The sequence below is a fragment of the Orycteropus afer genome, unplaced genomic scaffold, assembly GCF_000298275.1.
Source record: "Orycteropus afer afer isolate SDZICR_OR568_19922 unplaced genomic scaffold, OryAfe1.0 scaffold00042, whole genome shotgun sequence".
Taxonomy (NCBI): Eukaryota; Metazoa; Chordata; class Mammalia; order Tubulidentata; family Orycteropodidae; genus Orycteropus; species Orycteropus afer.
In genome coordinates, this window is record NW_006921629.1 from 9,444,452 (window position 1) to 9,464,908 (window position 20,457).

The 20,457-nt window shown below is 45.9% G+C and overlaps 3 protein-coding genes across 3 annotated transcripts; 1 reads left to right on the forward strand and 2 right to left on the reverse strand.

Moving 5' to 3' along the window:
• Positions 1-2,208: 2,208 nt before the first annotated feature.
• LOC103194079 (diazepam-binding inhibitor-like 5) lies at positions 2,209-2,472 on the reverse strand. The gene has a single exon (XM_007937429.1). It carries the CDS (start codon positions 2,470-2,472, stop codon positions 2,209-2,211), a length of 264 nt encoding a protein of 87 aa, XP_007935620.1.
• Positions 2,473-5,233: 2,761 nt separating this feature from the next.
• Positions 5,234-8,392, forward strand: GEMIN4 (gem nuclear organelle associated protein 4). Its single transcript, XM_007937430.2, has one exon. The coding sequence runs from the start codon at positions 5,261-5,263 to the stop codon at positions 8,390-8,392; it is 3,132 nt and encodes a 1,043-aa protein (XP_007935621.1). The 5' UTR covers positions 5,234-5,260.
• Positions 8,393-12,143: 3,751 nt separating this feature from the next.
• On the reverse strand, positions 12,144-20,346 carry TLCD3A (TLC domain containing 3A). The gene is made up of 5 exons (XM_007937431.1): positions 20,225-20,346; positions 19,671-19,754; positions 14,642-14,846; positions 13,200-13,295; positions 12,144-12,413 (listed from the first exon to the last, which is right to left on the reverse strand). The coding sequence occupies exons 1-5, from the start codon at positions 20,344-20,346 to the stop codon at positions 12,144-12,146; spliced, it is 777 nt and encodes a 258-aa protein (XP_007935622.1).
• Positions 20,347-20,457: the final 111 nt, after the last annotated feature.

Genomic DNA, 20,457 nt, shown 5'->3' on the forward strand with positions numbered 1-20,457 from the left:
AAAGCTACAAATGAATAATTATAGACCTCTTCTCCATATATCTCATTGTGCTTTTCACATTAAAATTGTGTTTTCCAAAATTGCTTTCTAACACACCCAATCTTAGAAGAGGCCATTGCTTTTCACTCTAGATTTATATAGTCAAGTAATTCATTTCTTACATTGATCATCTGCAGAACTGAGACATCCTAGATGTATTTTCAGTGGCTTCCCCTTTATGATAAGTATAATTATCCTGAGATAGTGGTGGTGGTGGTGGTTAGGTACTATCAAGTCAGTTCCAACTCATAATGACCCTGTGTTAATCTGAGAGAAATCAGAACCCCATTACAGTGTGGCTGTGGGAATACATAACAGTGTCAGGGTTTAGGTTAGTCACAGCTGCCAACCAGAGAAAAGATGATATATAAGAGGTGACTGGAAAAGGGAAGCAAGGGGAACTAATCCATGCTGACTTTTAGGCATTCCCTTTTTTTGGCAAACAAGATTTTTATTGTTTTTAAAAGTGGACAGGGAGGGTTAGGTTTTCTGCTCTTCGGCATTCATTTTTATATAGTTATGGGATAAACCACAAGTGCTTCCTGCATTTCTAATTATGGCAATTTTTTTTATAAATTATGAATGGCTGCAGAATGGTATGGCTACAACCAGAGCTCCTAAAATTGACCCATTTTGTTGATGTTTATTTTTACTGATTCTCATTTAATGTGAAGCCTAGTCCTGAAAGTATCAAATTGTGTTCATAATACCCCCCAGAGAAGAGCATTGCTGTTCTGCAGCACACCTCTTGCCTGGGTATAGGCCAGAAGGAATACTTCTTTAGCGACTGTGGACTCCTTCCTGGGTGTACTGCCTTCTTAAAGTAGTAGTTTTCTTGTCTATAGCAACTTCCTGCAAATACCTGGACAGAAGGTTTTGAAGGTATCTGGTGACATTTGGTTTTATTTGTTCTCTTGACGTCTTTATTTTGGTTACTCCTATTGTTTAATGGTTGTCACGAAGTGGGGTTCATCTAATGTCATGATGTATAAAAAGTTTTTGAAGAAAAGTACTTTGAAATCTCATGCCACAGCACACCTGTTTCTCTGAAATGTCTTTAACAATACTGTTTAGCACTCCAAAGCCCAGCCACCCAATACAATGCTCTATGCACTGCTGCCTCCATGATAATCAACAATAGGGAGTGGGAGCTGAGGTCAGACCCTTTGGCCCTTGCAAAGCAAAATGAGGGGTGTACTGTGTCCTAAAACAATCTCCATCTATATGTGTTCTGTACCGTTGAGTCGATTCCAACTCATAGCAACTGTTTAGCACAGTAGTGCTGCCCCATAGGGTTTCCAAGGCTGTAATCTTTATGGAAGCAGGCTGTCTCATCTTTCTCCTAAAGACAGCTGGTGGGTTTAAACTGGCGACCTTTTGGTTAGCAGCTGAGTGCTTAACCACTGCATCACTAGGGGTCCTACTCATGTACATGTATCTATGTATATTGTTCCATAAACATCTCCAGGCAGAAACCAAGGTTAGGAGGTAGTCCTAAGAGATTTTGGTTACTAGGTTTTAGTTGAGGCTTTCAGAGGCTGAGATTCTGAAACCATCTGCCCTAGTGTTTGTCAAGTGATATGCTGTGATGCCTCACTTACTTCAGTACGTGGTTACAAACAATTTGACTTCCCTTAAAACTTTTAACTTCATTGTTCTGCGTTCCAATGGGGGTTTTGGGTAGTAGCAGGCACTTAACTCTAGGATTTTGGAAGACAGTAGTGAATCAACAACCCCTGAGAAATAAGGAACCACTGAATCCCTGGAGAATGGCTTCACTGCCCTCAAATCTTGGTCATTTTCATAGTCCTGTTTTCCCACCACACCTTTACTCCTGCCATCTACATATGCTCTGGCAACAGGAATGCTGGGAATGCTAGCTATTACTCAGAACCATATGGAAATTTCTGATGTAATTTTACCCAGAGGAGAGATGGTTTTTATAAATTTTTGACACTTTCCCAGGACTTTCATGGTCACTCTGAGTTTTATCTTTTTCCCAACTGTGCAGATAGTCACTCTTGTGCAGTTTAAGTAATTTATTGATGTCTCAGCTAAAATTGCTACCGCCATCAGGACACTTCAGCCAGCAAGGTTTTTTGAGGTCTTAAGAAACCCTTTCCCTACCAGAGGAGCTATGCTACTTCCTTCTGTCACCAATCTTTGGGCCTAACCAGCCTCATTTTTCTTTAGCTCTTGCACTTTGGCAACATAGATCCTCATGGCGTCCATCTTGGTCATCCCTTTGTTCTGGTTCCATGCCTCCCACTTGGCCTTGGCTTTCACATCTGTAGCAGAGGGGGCAGGGATGTTGCAGTCACCCTGGGTGGCCTGTTTATAGTAGCTGTACACCAACAATTTCTCCTGATCACTCACAGGACCCTTGAGCTCCTTGACAGCAGCGCAGGCCAGCTCAAATTCCACTTGGCACATACGTGTAGCTGAGGCCCGGCCCCTCTGTCCTTTCTAGGTGGTGTCCGAGCTAGGAGATTCATAGGGTGCAAAGTTAGAAACACTTGAGGCTGATGTATAGCTCTGGGAAGAAGGGAAAAGGGGAAATGAAGCTAGGGTAGTGTGTGGGGAGAACACAGGATATTTCCGTGTGTTTTCTCAGTGGGAAATCAAGTGTGTTTTTACAAAGTACAGATTGCAAACTAGCGGTGCATTGGGTTGGATCTGTCCCACTGCTGTTTCTTTTTGTTTTAGCTCAGGGAGTAAATTTCTGGAGAGGATTACACATCAATTACTCAGAGGCGTTCAGACTTCCCTAAAAGTGAGGTGGGCTGTCTGAGGGAGGCGATGTGGGATGAGAAGCGCTGGGGGCATTTGAGTGTTCCTGAGATGGGGAGACCCGCTGTGGGGCAGGATGCCCCATAACGTGGCGCGTCTGTTTATGCGGGTTAGTGGACAGCCTGGGGAGGAGTGGAATGTGGGGCCAGGGATGAAGCTAACGGATGTGCCAACCAGTATTCAGGAAGCCAGACTGGGCAGATGTGTATCTGAGAAGAACCTGGAAAAGGAGCGCGACCGAGACTGGGATTCCGGCGAAGGAGGGAACCAGAGCCGGACACAGATTGGTACCTACTTGTTGGCTGGTGGGAGGTCTCTGGCCGATAGGTGGCGCTGCGGACGCGACGCCGCGGGCTCGTTGGTGGGAGCCGCGCGTGCGCGCTAGGCGGTGAGAGTCGGCCGCGGTCCGGGCGGGAGCGGGAGCTGAGACTGTTGAGCGAGACTGAGGTGAGGCCTGTTGTACCGCCCCCCTGCTCCGCCCATTGTGGCGTGGCGCCTGCGCTGCACTAGCGGCCGTTGAGGGGGAGGGGCGGCTCCGGACTGCCGCCAGTGCCGCCGCCATGGACCTAGGTGGGTGTCTGGGCTCCCTAGTCCCCCACCCGACTGAACCACGTCCTGCAACGGGAAACTGGAGCGGTACAGTTCAGCCCGCCCCCTCCCGCTGCGCACGCCTATGGGGGCGTGGGGCAAAAAATACCTCCTGGTGTGGAAAAGATTTTGGAGGGCGGGAGTGTGCTTGGAAACCCACAATCGGGAAGCCAGGCTCTCTCCCCGGCCGGGTTGCTACTTGAGCGTGTCTTGCTTTTTCCAGGCCCCTTTCCGTGTGAAAAGCCAGACGGATGTGAAGTTAGATTTCCTGAAAGTGGAAAGGGTTAGTGCACGTGGTTTGGAAAATGACGGGTCGGAGGCCCCAGGGAACTCAAGAATGCCTTGACGGGCGCACTTATTGAACATCGATTGAGGTTACCTCATCGAAGAAGTGGAGGTGGTGATCATGTGTCTATTTCAGAACTTTTGGGAATTTTAATTGAATTTGCGTGTATACAGGCAGTGTCAGGTACCTGCCATCTCTAGAGCGTGCACACATCAACTTTGCAGTTGTTGCAGGAGGACTGCAGCTGAGATGGTAACCTTTGAACCTACCTATATTTTGATTGAGAATCCTGTTAGGCATGGTTGGGAAAAAAAGAGGGTAACCTAAATTACCGACCTCTCACCCCACACCCAGCTGGTTATGCTCTTCAGGGGGTGTAGAGAAATGTTCTGGTCCCTGTCCCAGTCAGCCTTCCACTGGTAGGGTGGTGGTGGTTGTTATGTACTGTCAAGCCGGGGGGGAACTCATAGCGACCCCTCCTTGGGTTTCCGAGGCAGTATCACTACAGAAATAGGATTGCCCAACCTTCCTTCCGAGGAGTGGCTGGTGGGTTTGAACCGCCAGCCTTCTGGTTAGCAGTCAAGTGCCTTAGGCACTATGCTACCAGAGCTCCTGTGGTAGGGTGGTAGAGCTTGAAAAGTTGGGAGCCTTGCAGTTGTGGTGGTTTGTGTCCCACCATGTAGGTGTGACATCCTGAGCAAATTAAGTGTTTCTGGGCCTCAGTGTTTCCATGTCTTAAAACAGGAATAATTGCCTTTGAAAGGTTGACTGGAAGACTAAAAGATCTGTGTGTACTGCTTAGCACAGTGCCTGGCACAGAATAAGCACTTAATAATCTAAAGGGTGGGTACCCGCGAGTACAATTAACCATTTGTGATTAAGCACTTGGAATTTCTCCAGGTATTAACTGCTTGGGGGATGGGGACAGGGGCTTACTACCTCAAGTAGTATATGTATATATTGTCTCTGAAAGGTAAGTGTGTTGGGACCCAAACATCTGATCAGCTGTAAATCAATTTAAAATTACCAAGCTATAAAATTACAGAGTCATAGAGACAATATTTTGGGGCTCTAGGGGGGCATCCTGAGCCTTGGTTTCAGGTCTCCACTCTGGGTAGACAGCTCTCAGTCACATTTCAGTGCTGGCATTGTTTCTAAGCTTTAGGCCTGCATTCCCATTGCTGGAGGACACCTCTTCTTTAACATTTTACTCAGACTTCAGATAACCCAAACTGAACTTGTCTTCCCTCCAAACCTGTTCTGATTCTCCTCTGTTGCCTGTTTCTGATGTTCCCAGGCTAGGGAGCTTGGGAGTCATTTTTTATTTCTCAGCTAAGTCTCTCACTCCAGCTTCGCATTGGCTCTTGTAACCATCCATCCCCTTCTCTTCTCCCACTGATCTCTTCTAGAGCTCTTATCATCTCTATCCCTGATCATGACAGCCAGTCTAAGTGCTGTCTCTCTATGTAACTTCTGCTTATTATGTTGAAAAATTTTCAACACGTTCTTCCTCATTTGGTTTCTCTCCATGCAGGACCTTTGAACATCTGTGAAGAAATGACTATTCTGCATGGGGGCTTCTTGCTGGCTGAGCAGCTGTTCCGCCCCAAAGCACTAGCAGAATTGACCAAGTCCGACTGGCAACACGTTGGGCAGCCCATCGTGGAGGCCTTGAAGGAGATCTCAGCCACACCATGCTCCCAGCCCTTTGCCTGGAAGAAGAAAGCACTGATAATCATCTGGGCCAAGATTCTTCAGCCCTACCCTGCCACCCCTGCAGACACTGAAACCAGGTGGCAGGAAGATGTGTTTTTCTCAGTAGGCAACATGCTCCCTACCATCAATCACACAATCCTTTTTGAGCTGCTCAAGTCCCTGGAAGCTTCTGGACTCTTCATCCAGCTCCTAATGGCCCTGCCCACCACTATCTGCCATGTAGAACTAGAACGCTTTTTGGAGCACATGACTGTTGACACTTCCTCAAAGGATGTGGCCTTCTTCCTAGACATCTGGTGGGAAATGATGAAACACAAGGGCAATCAGCAGGACCCTTTGCTCTCCCAGTTTAGGACAATGGCCCATAAGTACTTGTCCTCTTCAGATGAGTTCTGCCACCCTCCAAAGAGGTTTAAGTCAGACCCAGATGTGTGTCCTACCATGCCCCTGTTGGCCATGCTGCTCAATGGGTTGAAGCAAATCCAAAATAAAATCCTTTGTCCCGGAATGAAGTGCTGTGCATTAGCCAACTTGGCTGACATGCTGACAGTGTTTGCACTGGTAGAAGATGACCCCCAGGAAGTGTCTGCAACTGTCTATCTGGACAAACTGGCCACCGTGATCTCTGTGTGGAATTCAGACACCCAGAACCCATACCACCAACAGGCGCTGGCAGAGAAGGTAAAGGAAGCAGAGCGGGATGTCAGCCTGAGCTCGCTGGCCAGGCTCCCAACTGAGACGCTCTTTGTTGGGTTCGAGTACATGCATAGCCTGCTGCAGGAGTGGGGGGAAGAGCTGCAGGCCATGCTCAATAGCAGCCAGGGAACAAATTACGATAGCTACCGGCTCTGTGACAGTCTGACTTCCTTCAGCCAGAACCTGAAGCTCTACCTGGATACCACCACCTTGTCTAAGGAAGAAAGGCAGGTGGTCTCTGAGTTGGCAGACTGTGTCAAGGACTTTCTGAGGAAAACAAGCAGAGTGCTGAAGAACAAGGGCTTGGAGAAGGACATTACTGCCTCGATTGCCATGGCTATTATCGAGCAGAAGATGGACCGGCATATGGAAATGTGTTATGTCTTTGCCTCTGAGAAGAAGTGGGCCTTCTCAGACGAGTGGCTCGCCTGCCTGATTAATAACAGGGCTCTCTTCCGAGAGCCGGGCTTGGTGTTAAAGCTGTTGGAAACAGTGATGGATGTCAGCACGTCTGACAGAGCCGTCCCTGAGTCTCAGGTCAAACAAGTGGTTGACTTGATCCTGGAATGTTATGCAGACCTCTCGCTGCCAGATAAAAATAAAGTTCTCTCAGGTGTCTTAGATTCCTGGGGGCGGAAAGGCCTCTCTGAGAAGTTGTTGGCATACTTAAAGGGTTTTCAGGAAGACCTCAATACCACTTTTAACCAGCTCTCACAGAGTGCCTCTGAACAGGGCTTGGCTAATGCGGTGGCTTCTGTGGCCCGGCTGGTGATCCTGCACCCAGAAATCACAGTAAAGAAAATGTGCAGCATGGCTGTGGTCAATCTCGGCACCCACAAGTTCCTGGCTCAGATTCTCAGTGCCTTCCCCGCCCTCAGGTTCACAGAAGAGCAGGATCCAAACCCACCTACCACGTTCATGGTGTCATGCCTCAAAGAGACTGTTTGGGGAAAGTTCTCAACACCCAAGGAAGAAAAGCAATTTTTGGAGTTCATAAGCTGCCTGATGAGTCCCGTGAAGCCTCAGGGGATTCCAGTTGCTGCTCTTCTTGAGCCAGATGAAGTACTCAAGGAATTTGTCCTGCCTTTCTTGATGCTAGATGCTGAAGAGGTAGACCTCAGCCTGAGGATCTTCATCCAGACTCTAGAAGTGAACGCAGGCTTAGAATACTGGCTCCAGACCTGCTCTCCATTCCCCCTCATTTTCAGCATGTGCCAGCTCCTGGATTGTTACAGCAAATATTGGCAACTCCCCAAGGAAAAGCGGCACCTGTCTTTGGATGAGAAGGATCTGGCGATCCATGTCCTGGCACTCCTCTGTGACATTGTATTAGCTAATGTGGAGACCTTCTCCCCTGATACCTGGATCAAGTCCCTGTCTTGGCTCCACCAGAAGTTGGAGCAGCTAGACTGGACTGTGGGCCTAAGACTGAAGAATTTCTTTGAGGGCCACTTCAAGTGTGAGGTGCCAGCCACACTTTTTGAGATCTGTAAGCTTTCTGAGGGTGAGTGGACCTCCCAGACCCACCCAGGGTATGGGCCAGGCACAGGGCTCCTGGCTTGGATGGAGTGCTGCTGTATCTCCAGCAGTATCTGTGAGCAGATGCTCTCCCTCCTGGTGGTAGATGTGGGCAATCCAGAGGAGGTCAGACTGTTCAGCAAGGGCTTTCTGGTGGCCCTGGTACAAGTCATGCCTTGGTGCAGCCCCCAGGAGTGGCAGTACCTTCACCAGCTGACCAGGAGACTGTTGGAGAAACAGCTCCTCCATGTCCCGTACAGCCTGGAATATATTCAGTTTGTTCCTCTGCTCAACTTAAAGCCCTTCGCCCAGGAGCTCCAACTCTCCATACTCTTCCTGAGAGTTTTCCAGTTTCTCTGCAGCCAGAGTTGTCGTAATTGGCTTCCTATAGACGGCTGGAGCCATGTGGTCAAGCTCCTCTGTAGCAGTCTGACCAACCTCCTGGACTCAGTTAGGTTGATACAGTCCTTGGGCCAAGGACAAGAGCAGGACCTGACCCAGGAAGCCCTGTTTGTTTATACCCAGATGTTCTGTCATGTTCTACATATCATGGCCATGCTCCACCAAGAGGTGTGTGAACCACTTTATGTTTTGGCCTTGGAGATCCTCACTTGCTATGAAACCCTGAGCAAGCCTAATCCTTCTGTTAGTTCCTTGCTCCAGAAGGTGAATGAGCAGCGCTTCTTAAAGTCCATCGCCGAGAACATTAACCCTGAGGAGTGGCGCTACACCCTGCTGCAGAAGATCAGCAACTTCTGATCTTTGCAGATCAGAAAAGGTGGGTGGGTCTGTAGGGGCTAGAGCTAAGAAACACAAACTTTGCAATGTGACATTGTACACAAGATAAAAGGTATATGGCAATAAATTGTAAAGAAAATAGTTTCTTAGGTCTTAGGTATTTGTAACATACAAGTTATAATAAAATTCTTTCGAGTTTCATCCTGTCTCTTAAGTCTTTCTCATCACTGAACTCAGCTCAAGTTTTACCCTACTGACTCCAACTCTTGGCAACCCTGTGTGTTACAGAGTCGAACTGCTCCTTAGGGTTTTCTTCCAATTTTTATAGAAGCAGACCACCAGGCTTTTCTTGAACCACTAACCTTTGTTAAACACAACTTGTTTGCACCACCCAGGGACTTTCTCAACCGTATAACCTGGCAAATAAGCCTAAAGGTGAGACCACCCAATGGGGGAAAACATTACAGGGAATGTGTGTTCTTTCAGAGTCCCTCTTTATGGGTCACTTCAACATTTTAATATTTTTCATAATGTAGCTTGGAAAGGGCAGCAACTTGGATAATTCTAGCCCTGGCTCTGCCAACATTTGGCCATGTGATTTCTGCATCCGAGAGGCCAACACCATTGTAAAACGAAAACTGGACCAATGAAAAAAGAGCATTAAGTGGGTCGATTAATAATTTCAAGAAAATAGGTGTCTTCTGAATTGAGGACTTCTAACTCCATACTGTCTAACTCCACTCTGGGTCCACAAGGGGCTATCCTCAAACTAGGTGTGATATACACAGTTGAGATGTGTTCAAAGAATGTAATTTTCTGCCTGGGGTGGGACTGTCATGGTTTTGAAGAAAGTGGGAACAGGGAATATTGTGTGCAGAAAAAAAAAAAAATGCAAATTTAAGGTGTTCAGGGTATATTATAGAAGTACGAGAACAGGTTGGCAAGATGTTTATTTTAGGAGACGGGAAGGAAAAGATACGCCCCATTACTTACTCCATATCCACACTTTTCATCTGAAATGGGGCATTGCTCAGATTCCCTGCCCCACCTAAAGTGGGCTGGCTCTATAGCCAACAATTGGGTTTTCACCCTCCCAACTCCTAATGAGGGAAAGAAGGGTCTAAAGTTACATGGCACCAGCTGGTCTTACATCCTGGAGACCTTTGATGTATTCTTGGAAACGTGAACTGTAAAAATATGTTCAATTAAGGTATGAGTGTGGCCCTTCTGGAGGCTGAAAGCACTCCCCCACCACTACCTCTGCCATTTTTTTGGATACAAACATTGACCAGAAGTTAGAGCAGCCCATTGTGTCAGGTCACATGATGATTCTCACAGGAAGTTGGTATTGATACATCTCACAAATGAAAGTTGGGAGACAGGTATTCCCCACTTTTTGAAAGTTCACTTTATGCCACTTTTACAAAAGGTGTACCTGTTTTGGCCACATCAGCACCTGTTTTCATTGACTGAAATTGGGAGGATGATTGCTGTGATAGTTGGAGCTGTGTGTCAACTTGGCTGGACCACAATTCTGTGTGGTTTGAGCTGTTGTGGTGTGGTTGTTCCCATGATGGGATCAGATGACTAAGTTTTGAGTGGCCAATCTGTTGAAAGGGAGTTGCCATAGGGGTGTGGCTTGCTTCCAGTATATCTGTGGACATCCTGGGAGACATTCTTCTGTGGATTGGGATTCTTTTGTTCTGCCTACGACTGTCCGTGAGTGAACAATCCACCATTCGGCCTGGAGATCTTGGATTCGTCATTCATTGGAGTCAACAGCTGGTGTACTGCCTGCCAGCTCTGAGCTCCTCAGGCCCTGCAGCTGCAAAAGTCGGGAAAAGCCTCCAGCTTGACATTTGATCCAGGAACTTTGGACTTGCCAGCTTCTTTAAGTGTGTGAGGCATTTTCCTAAATCTTTCTCTCTCTCTATATATATATATAAGCTTTACTGGATTTGTTTCTCTAGAGAACCCAGTCTAACACAATCGCTTTTACAAAAAAAAGGGAAAAGTGAAACTTGTGTTTAGCGTTTGTTTTGCAGCAAACCATTGAAGAGGCAGCATGCACCACCGAGCAGCAAGAGTGGTGTTGCCAAATTTCCTCCCCAGGAACTGCCATAGCTTTGAACTGTGTCTGTTCAACGGTGTGTTAATGTTGTTTTAGTTTTATGCGTTATTTGGTAGGTTATTTTGGGGGTCTGGGAATGCTTAAAATTTTTTCCCATATAACTTAATGATAATTGCTTCTTTACTTTATCCCATTTCAGCTTATGGAAGGTTTTATAGGAACACTCTACTTTTGGATAGCGGGGGAACCTGGTACTAGTACAATTTAATCATCACAGGGGTGATTTATGAAGATAACAATGGTAAATAAAAATGACAACATTGTTTGTTTTTTAAATGGCACCCAAACAGCCAAGATTTGAGACACTGTTACATATTCAGTGCTTTAAAAGTTCATGGACAACAATTAATTAAAAGACAGTTTAAAAATTCTAGGTTTCACTACCACTTGAAAAAAAACTTCATGGTAGCAGTTTCTAAAACCCACCCTAGTTCACAAAGAATGGTTTGTGTTGGCATGAGAGGATCCTATTTGCAAATGGTGGGTGAAGGGAAACAGGTGACTCCTTGAGAAGAAATCAGTCTACAGGACATACTTTGGCCAGGGCTATCTGCACTCTTGCTGCCCAGCCTTCTGTGGTTAAAAGGCACGTACAGTCATACAGGAATGGGCTTTGGATCACAAAACTCTGGCTTATCAGGAGACCCTGTGGAAAGCACTCTTCAGTCTTGATGAGACATCTCGTGGTTTGAAGCAAAGATGTCTATTTCCACTTCATACAAAAAGGACAATGTCAAAGGGTGGCATTAAGTAGCTACTGAAGCCATCGTTCCACCTGCCCCAATAGTTTTATGAGAGAGTCTTAGGCATGTGGATATGGGAAGAGTGGGCTTGAAGAGACATGGTAAAAATGGAGTAGTGTTTATGACTGTTGTAACAAGGTCACCGGTTTGATACTGGTCTTCTTACCAAGTCAGCCCATAAAGGTAGTGCTGACTATCTGCCATCCCTACCTACTCAAGTGCTTCAGATGCTCACTTCTGGTGTCCACCTACTGCCACCAGTGAGACTTCTGATGAGAAGTCAGTAGACATGAGACTTCAATGTTGGCACATGGATAAGATGATGAGGCAAAGAACCAATGTGTCATCACCTTAGTAAACAATAATAATAATAATAAAAAAAACTACCTACCCACAATGATTTTTCCAGACCAACATCACAAGAAGACATTACTTCAAGAACCAAGCCATCATTGCTTCTGTTGGCCTGGTATGTGTGGATACTAGCCCTGAGTGGTTGGTTGTATAGTTGGGAGGCTAATGCCAAAATATTAGGCCAAGCAGATGCCCAGGCACTTATCACCCTGGTCCATTTATGCCACACCCCATGCTTCTACCTCCCAGAGCCCTTGAGATATGACCCAAGGAAGAATCCTTGATCTTGCATGAAAACCACCTTGCTGCAAGTGTAGGTCTGACAGGATCCAATAGTTGTTACTAAGAAAAAAGTGCTTTTGCAAAAGGGGCAGGTTAGAAGAAGGAGGTGATATGAATATTCTTTAGAAAAACTCAAACCCATCTGCTTATGAATAACCAAAAGGCTAAGGCCATCCAAGGCACAATCTGGTCCACAGAATACTGAGTGGAGCAGGGCAGCTAATGTGAGGAGACATTGCCACTGCCTGACTCCTCAGAGTAATTAACCATCCTTTTTGGCTTGGGGAGCGTCAAAGAGCCGAGCTGCCTTCCTGCAAAGCAGCGAGAACCAGTAGATTTGAGGAGCGATGAGAATGGCATTGGCCACATTGCAGTAGAAAGGGATATGGAATGGCACTTGGAACAGTCTTAGTCCCTGCTGTTGGCCATAGGACCAGTACATGAAGGGGAAAAGAAGGATCCGACAGGAAAAGAAGGTGGTCAGAGTGAGGATTCCATTCACCTTGTACAGAAGGGTGTGCTGCTGCTTTAGCTGCAAAAGAAGGGAGGAGAATGCAAAGTCACCAAGAGGTTGGAGCAACAGGGAATGATTAGCCACTCCTTGTTCTGCCCAAGTTCCACAACAGTAAAGACCAAGCAGATACAAGTACTAATTAAGACCTGTTGTTGGCTGCCACTGAGTTGGTCCTCCACCTTGTGATGACCCTATGCACAGTAGGATCAGACCACTGTGATCCACAGGGTTTTTACTGGCGGATTTTCGAAAGTAGGTCTCCAGGCTTTTCTTCCTACTCTATTTTAGTGTGGAAGCCCTGCTGTGTTCAGCATCACAGCAACATGCAAGCCTCCACTGACGGACGGGTAGGGGCTGTGAGTGAGGTCCATGTCGGTCTCCCACATGGAAAGTAAACATGCTACCCCTGTTAAATTCTTTGGCACCTAATTAAGCATCTAGTTTTCTGAGACTTGTAGGAAAGATTATTGAGCTATATTTATACATGCATATAGCCTTGTAGTTTTTCCAATAGCAATGTTGCATTTGGTCTGAGCCACTCAGCTGACTGGAGTACAGTAACAGTGGGATTGAGAAAACAATCTGTGGCCAGGAAAAAACTATATAACCAACTGTAGCAACTTGGATTAAACCTACAGTTTCATTCTTCACTGGCTCAAATGATCTATTGACCTCCAAGTCGATTGAAAATTCTCCTCTCCCACTATTCCTAGCACCTAGCAATTTCTCCAAGCCCACAAATCCACAAAGGAAAAGCAGTTTTGTTCCTTCCCACACTATTCCTGCCATTTCACTCATACATGCCTGGATCAGAACTCTGCCCAGTGACACAAACGGTGTACTCAGTTCCGCTGTGAAGATGCAGCCAACAAAGAAGTCCCCCAGGTCTCCCCTAAGCTTCTGCAGAGGAAAAGGAGAAAAAGGGAAATAAGAAATGGAGGTTAAGAAAATACCAGATGGAAAATTCTAACCAGGGCTATAGAAAAGGACAACCATGAAAGACCATGATGGAAAAAGGGAAATGCTAATTGGGTAAACAGAGACCCAGCATGTATTAATGCTGCTTCTATAGCAATAGCACTTTGATGGCTGGATCCCTAGGATCCAGAGGCAAGTTCAGATAGGCTGGTTGCATCACACACCAAACCTTCCCTGTATTTCAGTGAAAGCCAGAAGATACTCTGTAGCCTACTTCTGGGTATCTAACTTAGTCATGACAGCTCAGGGCAACAACATACGTGCCAGGCCCTGAGCTAGATGTTAGGGTCCCAATGGAATCAAGAGAGTCTTCTTAAAGAATTCCATTCACTCTGCCTCTTCTTTGTCCCTTTCAAGAATACCAGCTCTGCAACTTATTACCATTGAGTGAAATAAAGAAATTCTTGGAGCCCCAGTTTCTTCATCTGTGGTCTAAAACCAAAAAACCAAACCCACTGCTATCAAGTTGATTCCAACTCACGGTGGTGCCATGTGTTACAGAGAAGAACTGCTCCAAAGGGTTTCTTGGCTATAATGTTTACAGAAGCAGATCACCAGGGCTTTCTTCCATGGCACCACTGAATGGGTTTCAACTGCCAATCTTTAGGCTAATAGTTGAGCACAAACTGTGCCACTCAGGGACATTATCTATGGGATAAGGCCAATAATTTCTTATATTTAGAAAGCTATGAGCTTTAAAACCAAGGGCCTGTCACATGGAAGATACTCAGAAATTCTTAGTCTCCTCTCTCCATTCCCATTTCTCTTCCTTGTTGGGTGGGTTTCCATGGGAAAGTGGATCTGGGGAGAAAGGCTAGGGCTCTGTGTTTGATTGCATGTTTTTTGTGACATCAAAATGATGCATACAGTATTCTCTGGCATTGTTAGAGCAAATAACCCGCTGATTAAGTTACTCTCTCATATTTAAAAAAGTACTGTTTTGTATTATATTTGTATTTTATACTGTTTTTCTATTGTATGAACTAAAGACAGACCTTTGACAAATGCTAAGGAATCACAGAGGCCTGTGGGATTGCTGAAAAGAATGATGTTGATGAAGAGGCTCACCACCCTTTTAGATTTAATTATCTGTCTACACTATTTGCATGGGGTAGGGGTGTAACTGCTGAAGTAGGTGGCACACGGAGAGTGGGTGCAGTAGGAAAGCGAAAGAAAAGAGGGGCAGGCCTGACTCAAGAAATGGTCAAGATTTCCAGCTCAGTGGGAGAAAATGAATGACCAAGGCTGCTAGTCTTGGGAGGCCTTACCTGGGCAACGGGCACAAGGGCGCACAGAATGACTGCGTGGTGTATGATCATAAGGCGGTTATGACTTAGGAAGTTTTGGAAAGTGGTGAGGGAGTGTCTGCGGTTCTCATCCTTGGTTTTGTACCATTCACAGAGGTACATGGCGTAGTAGTCATAGATCATGTATGGAACCAAAAACCAAACATATTCTCGGGCAAGCCAGTGCCTGAAAGAAAGTATATGAATGGTCCACAAAACAATGATGAATACTGATTATGAATGCTCAAAGCCGACTTCTTCTCAAACATGTTCCCTTCAGCTTAGTTTCTATCCCAAATACTTTAGAATGAAGATGCTGATGCTGACAAACAAGGGCAGTGAACAACTTTCTCTAAATTGCAGGACAAATTCATAAGCGTCAAGAGACAGAAACCAGGGATTCACTCAGCACCACCAAGTGTTTAAGTGACTTGCTGGCATTGTTTCATTTTCTGCCCAACTTAGCTACTCATTTGTAATAAATTTTCTTGCATTTTGTGATATAAGCTGACTTTGATATAGATACATATACAAATGATTCAACAGCCCAACCAAGAAACTGCTTTGGAAGGTGTCCCAAATCCCAAACCCAATATTTCCAGTTGAACTCCCCTCAACTGAACTGTTGCTCAATAGTTGGGTGTCTACTCACTGAAAGCCCTGAACCAAAGAGTTTCCTCTGGCATCTGCATATAACTCCACTCTCGGGAGTGTCTGGGAAGCCATTTTCTTTGTAGTTCTATGTAGCTAATCCCAATTCCATTCATTAAGAAAAGTATGTCTGCAAGTGAGCCTGGGGTTTAAGGACTACTTTATAGCAGTTAGATACCAGGAGAGAAGCTGGGACAAAAGACAGTGGCCCCATTTACCTGTCAAAATGAGTTTTCCCAAACTCAAGTATGAACATGCTGTGTCAGTTCTATCCAAAGGGGTTGAATCAATACTTGCTCAATTGAAATGGTAAGTTTCATTCCGTCATAGAACGTATTAGAAGGAAATTCTCTACAATTCATACAATTTTGTTCCCCAATGTTAACTAAGCATTCTATAGAGAGTTTATATGAAAAAAAACAACGAAGTCAAAATTATGTTCTCTGCTGGGAAAGATTAAAAACCCCATGCCACCAAGTTGATTCTGATACATAGTAACCCTACAGGACAGAGCAGAACTGTCTTATAGGGTTTCCAAGGCTGTAAATCTTTACAGAAGCAAACTGCCTCATGTTTCTCCTGTGGAGCAGCTGGTGAGTTCAAACTGCAGACCTTTTTTGGTTAGCAGCTGAATATGTTAACCATTGTGTAACCAGCGCCCCTTTGGAAAGGACTAGAACCATTAGATTCGAAGATTTTTATTGAGTATCTACATGTAGGGGAGAAGAGAATTTACTTCTATGGTTCTCAAACCATCTGAACATCAGAATCAGCTTCTGTGCTAGTTATGGGTTCCATTCCCAGCTATTCTAAATGTGTACATGTAGGACTCCCGAGTCTGTGTGTTTAACTATGTTTCAGGTGACTTCCCAAGGAGCCAGTCAACTGTACTGCAGCCCTGGAAACATACCTACAGATGGTGCCATTCAGTTTCTGTTCCTGAAAAGTTTCTGTTCATGCTTACCATAGCGTAATTAAATAATATGCAATGAAATAAAGGCAAAGAGGTAAGTAATGGCAAATACAATATACTTGCAGATGAATTAACCAGGTTCCCTTTAGGTACAAGAAGATGCAATACTTATTCTACTGCTCAACTATGGTCTCAGTTGCTTAAAGCAATTCCAAGCAAAATAACAATCACAGAGCTACCAAAACCTTGGCTGGAATACAACTGGCCTCTCCCTTTGAGTGGAGCCCTAGGATTTTAATATTTTGCACATGGATGCAATAAGATCAGAAAATTGTGGCTCTTAGTTAGAATTCCTTGAAGATTTATTATTATTAGCAAGAGATCTGGATTATACTCTTAACTACCAGTAGCCAGGGATTTAGATTTCTTTATAAAATGAGGATAATAACCCTTGTGTTACTCCCTTGTGAAGATTAAAAAGCTAAAAATGTGAAGGTGTTTTTAATCTAAAAACCACAAACCAAAGCAGCTGCCGTCGAATCAATTCCGACTCATGGTGACTCTGTGTATTTCAGAGTAGAACTGTGCTTCACAGTGTTTTAAAAGGCTATGATCTTTCAGGAAGGAGATTGCCAGGCTTTCCTTCAGAGGCACCTCTGGGTGGATTTGAACCACCCACCTGTTGATTAGTAGCTGTGTGCATAACCATTTGCACCACCCAGGGATTCCTAAGTGTAAAAAGCGCTATCTACATTACATATAAGGAGCTTAGGTGGCTCAAGAAGTTTGTGATCAGCTACTAATCCAAAGGTTGGCAGTTTGAATCCACCCAGTGGCTCTGTGGAAGATAGATCTGGCAAACTGCTTCCATATGGGTTACAGCTAAGAAAGCCCTATGGGATAGTCATATTCTGTAACACACAGGGTCACCATGAGTCAGGCCAACTCCATGGCAGCTAACAACAATGACAAGTACAGGTACCTACTTTGAGAAAATTGTCTAAAGCTGCAGCTCTTAACCTTTTTTTTTTCTTTAGGGGCCTGGACCCTTTTAAGAATCTGATGAAATCCTTGACCCCACACTAAATTCTGCAGATGATCATGTACCATGCTGATGATCCCCCTTCCACCTACAGATGCTCTAAATAAAGGCATAATGTTGTTGTTGTTGTTGTTGTTATGTGCCGTCGAGTCAAACCCGACTCATAGCGACCCCTCCTTGGGTTTCCGAGGCAGTATCACTACGGAAGTAGGATTGCCCAACCTTCCTTCCGAGGAGTGGCTGGTGGGTTTGAACTGCCAGCCTTCTGGTTAGCAGTCAAGTGCCTTATCCACTATGCTACCAGAGCTCCCAAAGGCATAATAGAAGGCATATAATAGAAGTATTTGGATTCATAGTACAAGCCCCTAAAGACCTTCCATTTTCAGATGATCTAAGTACCTTCAGAGCATCTTTATGCTTCAATGTAAAGGAAGGTAGAACTGAACTCACTGCCATTGAGTCTATTCCAATTCACAGCGACCCCTACTGGGTTTCTGAGATGGTAAATCTTTACAGAAATAGGTGGCCCCATCTTCCTTCTGCAGAGCAGCTGGTAGGTTTGAACCACCAACCTTCTAGTTAGCAGTCAAATGCCTTAGGTACTGCACCACCAGAGCTCCTTAAAGGAAGGCAGAGGGCACAGAAATGTGGCATCTGTCTCCATTTTACAAATAGAGAATCTAAGGCCTAAAGACACATAAAAGGGGGAACCTGAAAATCAAACTCAGGTTTGCCATCATGCTCTAGCCACTAAAATACATGTGTGGGACATAACACATCACGGGGCTATGGAATTGAAAGTTGTGGACAAGTAATTTTTCCTGACATGTGTAGCGGTCCTCTGCTGCTTGCCCTCAGGTGAGCTCCAGTTAGTTAGTGCTGAGGGGGCGGCTAGAGCAGTCAATCTCATTTGCTTTACCTTAATGCTTGAAAGGAGGCTGGTATCAAGTTTGATCAGACAAAAGGGAGCAAGGTGGGAGATTGCTGCATGATCAGAAAATATAATAAAAATAACTGAACGCTGCCAACAAATACTATTAAGCCTTTGGTATATACATACAAGGTCACATGACCTATCTTCCTTCTCTCAGTATCTACATTTTATCACCAGTAAGTGGCTTTGTCTGAAAAGAGGCATAGCACAAATAGGACACAAAATGCCCAATGGCAGGGTTAATCCTAAGTAAGGTCCAGGTACCAAATATGCATGCTTCAGTGAGATGGATGCAAGGGCTCCCCTGGCATTCCAGTGCCAACAGGTGACAAGCAGGACACTCTGCAGAGTCAGCATGAGGAAAGCATCAGGGAATGGCTATTAAACTTTCCCTGCAGATTTGACTACTGCTCTCCAACTTAACTGAGAGAAAATGAGAGTGGTTCTAGGAAGACAAGTGAGAAATAAAGAAAAAGGCTTAAAAGAAAAGTAAGAAGACCACCACTGCCCAGCTCTAAATACTCACAAAGTGTACCATCCTGCTCTTAATTTATGATTTATTTCATTGAAACTGTGGACGTGTTTGTACATTCCCTGACCTGTTTTTGACCTGAGCTCCAAGACACATAAAGCCACTGCCATCAGTGGATTCTGACCCTTAAAGACCCTATGTTGTTGTTGTTGTTGTTATTTTGCCGTCGAGTTGGCCCCGACTCATAGCGACCCCTCCTTGGGTTTTTTTGAGGCAGTATCACTACGGAAGTAGGATTGCCCAACCTTCCTTCTGAGGAGTGGCTGGTGGGTTTGAACCGCCAGCCTTCTGGTTAGCAGTCAAGTGCCTTAGGCACTATGCTACCAGAGCTAAAGACCCTATAGGACAGAGTAAAAATGCTCCCACTGTGTTTCCTTAGTACATACACAAGTCAGTTTTCTGAAAGCCCCAGAAACCTCTTCATCACCTTTGCCAAATCCAAAGGAAAGACGGGAGCAGCCCTTGTGAGAAAGAGGGTGGTGGTGGTTTTTTCACTAGAAAAGCACTGCTAACCACTGGACAGATCTGGGCCAATGGATCCTCCAGAGCAGGAACCCAGTGACATCATTTCAACCAAAAGCCACACACCCACTTCTGAATAATTTTCACAACTTACCTATCTCACAAAGCACTTGGATCAGTGGACCGTACTGTCCTCTAACCTGCCACCTTAAATCAGACTCAGAATGTTATTCTCTAGCATTTCTTCAGAAATGAAGTTTACTTTCAGTTTACTTTCTCCCAAGCTGGGGATGCTGAAAGAGGGAAGGAGAGGAGGAATGGACTAATTATTGTGTCCAATTTCTTCCCACTAATCAGCTACCTAGCAGTGTGTGCTGATAATGAACTAGTGCCTGTGAACCACTAAAAATATAGGACCTTGAAAAGAAGTTCCTTAGCCCTGTTATCTGGGCACCTCTCCCTGGTGTTGGATATTACCTGTCGGTGACCACGTTTTTGCAGGAGCGGATAATGGTGATCCCAGACCCGGTGGCCAGCACAGCCTGCACTGAAGAAACCAGCCTAATGTGGGGCAGAAAAGAACAAAAAGCGCACTCATGCCAGTCCTATGGGGCAGCACAAAGCCAAAATTCTTCAACCTGACTTTTCCTTAGGCTGCCAGTGCGCTGAGGAAAATGGTTGAGCTGCCGCCGCCCTCCCGACCTCCAAAGCAGCTGGCAGATGTTGGTCACAGGCTCCCAGAGATGCACAAACACTCCCCTCCCCGTGCTGACTAGCGTGGGCAGCCTCCACCCTCCTCCTCCCTCCTCCGGGGAGGATGCACAGGGTCTTCGGAAAACTCTGGCACACTGGAGCCAGAGGGGTCAAGGAAGCCAAGGAGGCAGCCCCCTCGCTTCCTGCCGCCCCCCTTTTCCGCTCTCATTCAGCGCCGGGGGCAGGCGCAGCCCAGGTCAGGGTGCAGCCTGCGCGCGGCGAGCTGGGGTGGGCAGCGCCCTGGCCCCAGCCTCCGCCGCCCGACCTCGCCCCGGTACCTGGTGCTGATCATCACGCAGTCGCTGCCTGTCCATTCGGGCCGCGAGCGGCGCAGCCACCAGGTGGAGAGCGCGAAGAGCCCCGGAAAGAAGACTGACCCCGAGGCCAGCGTCAGCAGCATGGGTGCTCAGGGATCCGGCCGCCTCGCTCGGCGCCGCTCGGCGTGGCTCAGGTCGGCTCTGTTCGGGTCGCGGTGACTGGCGCGGCCCGCCCGTCCCTATTTCTATCCTCC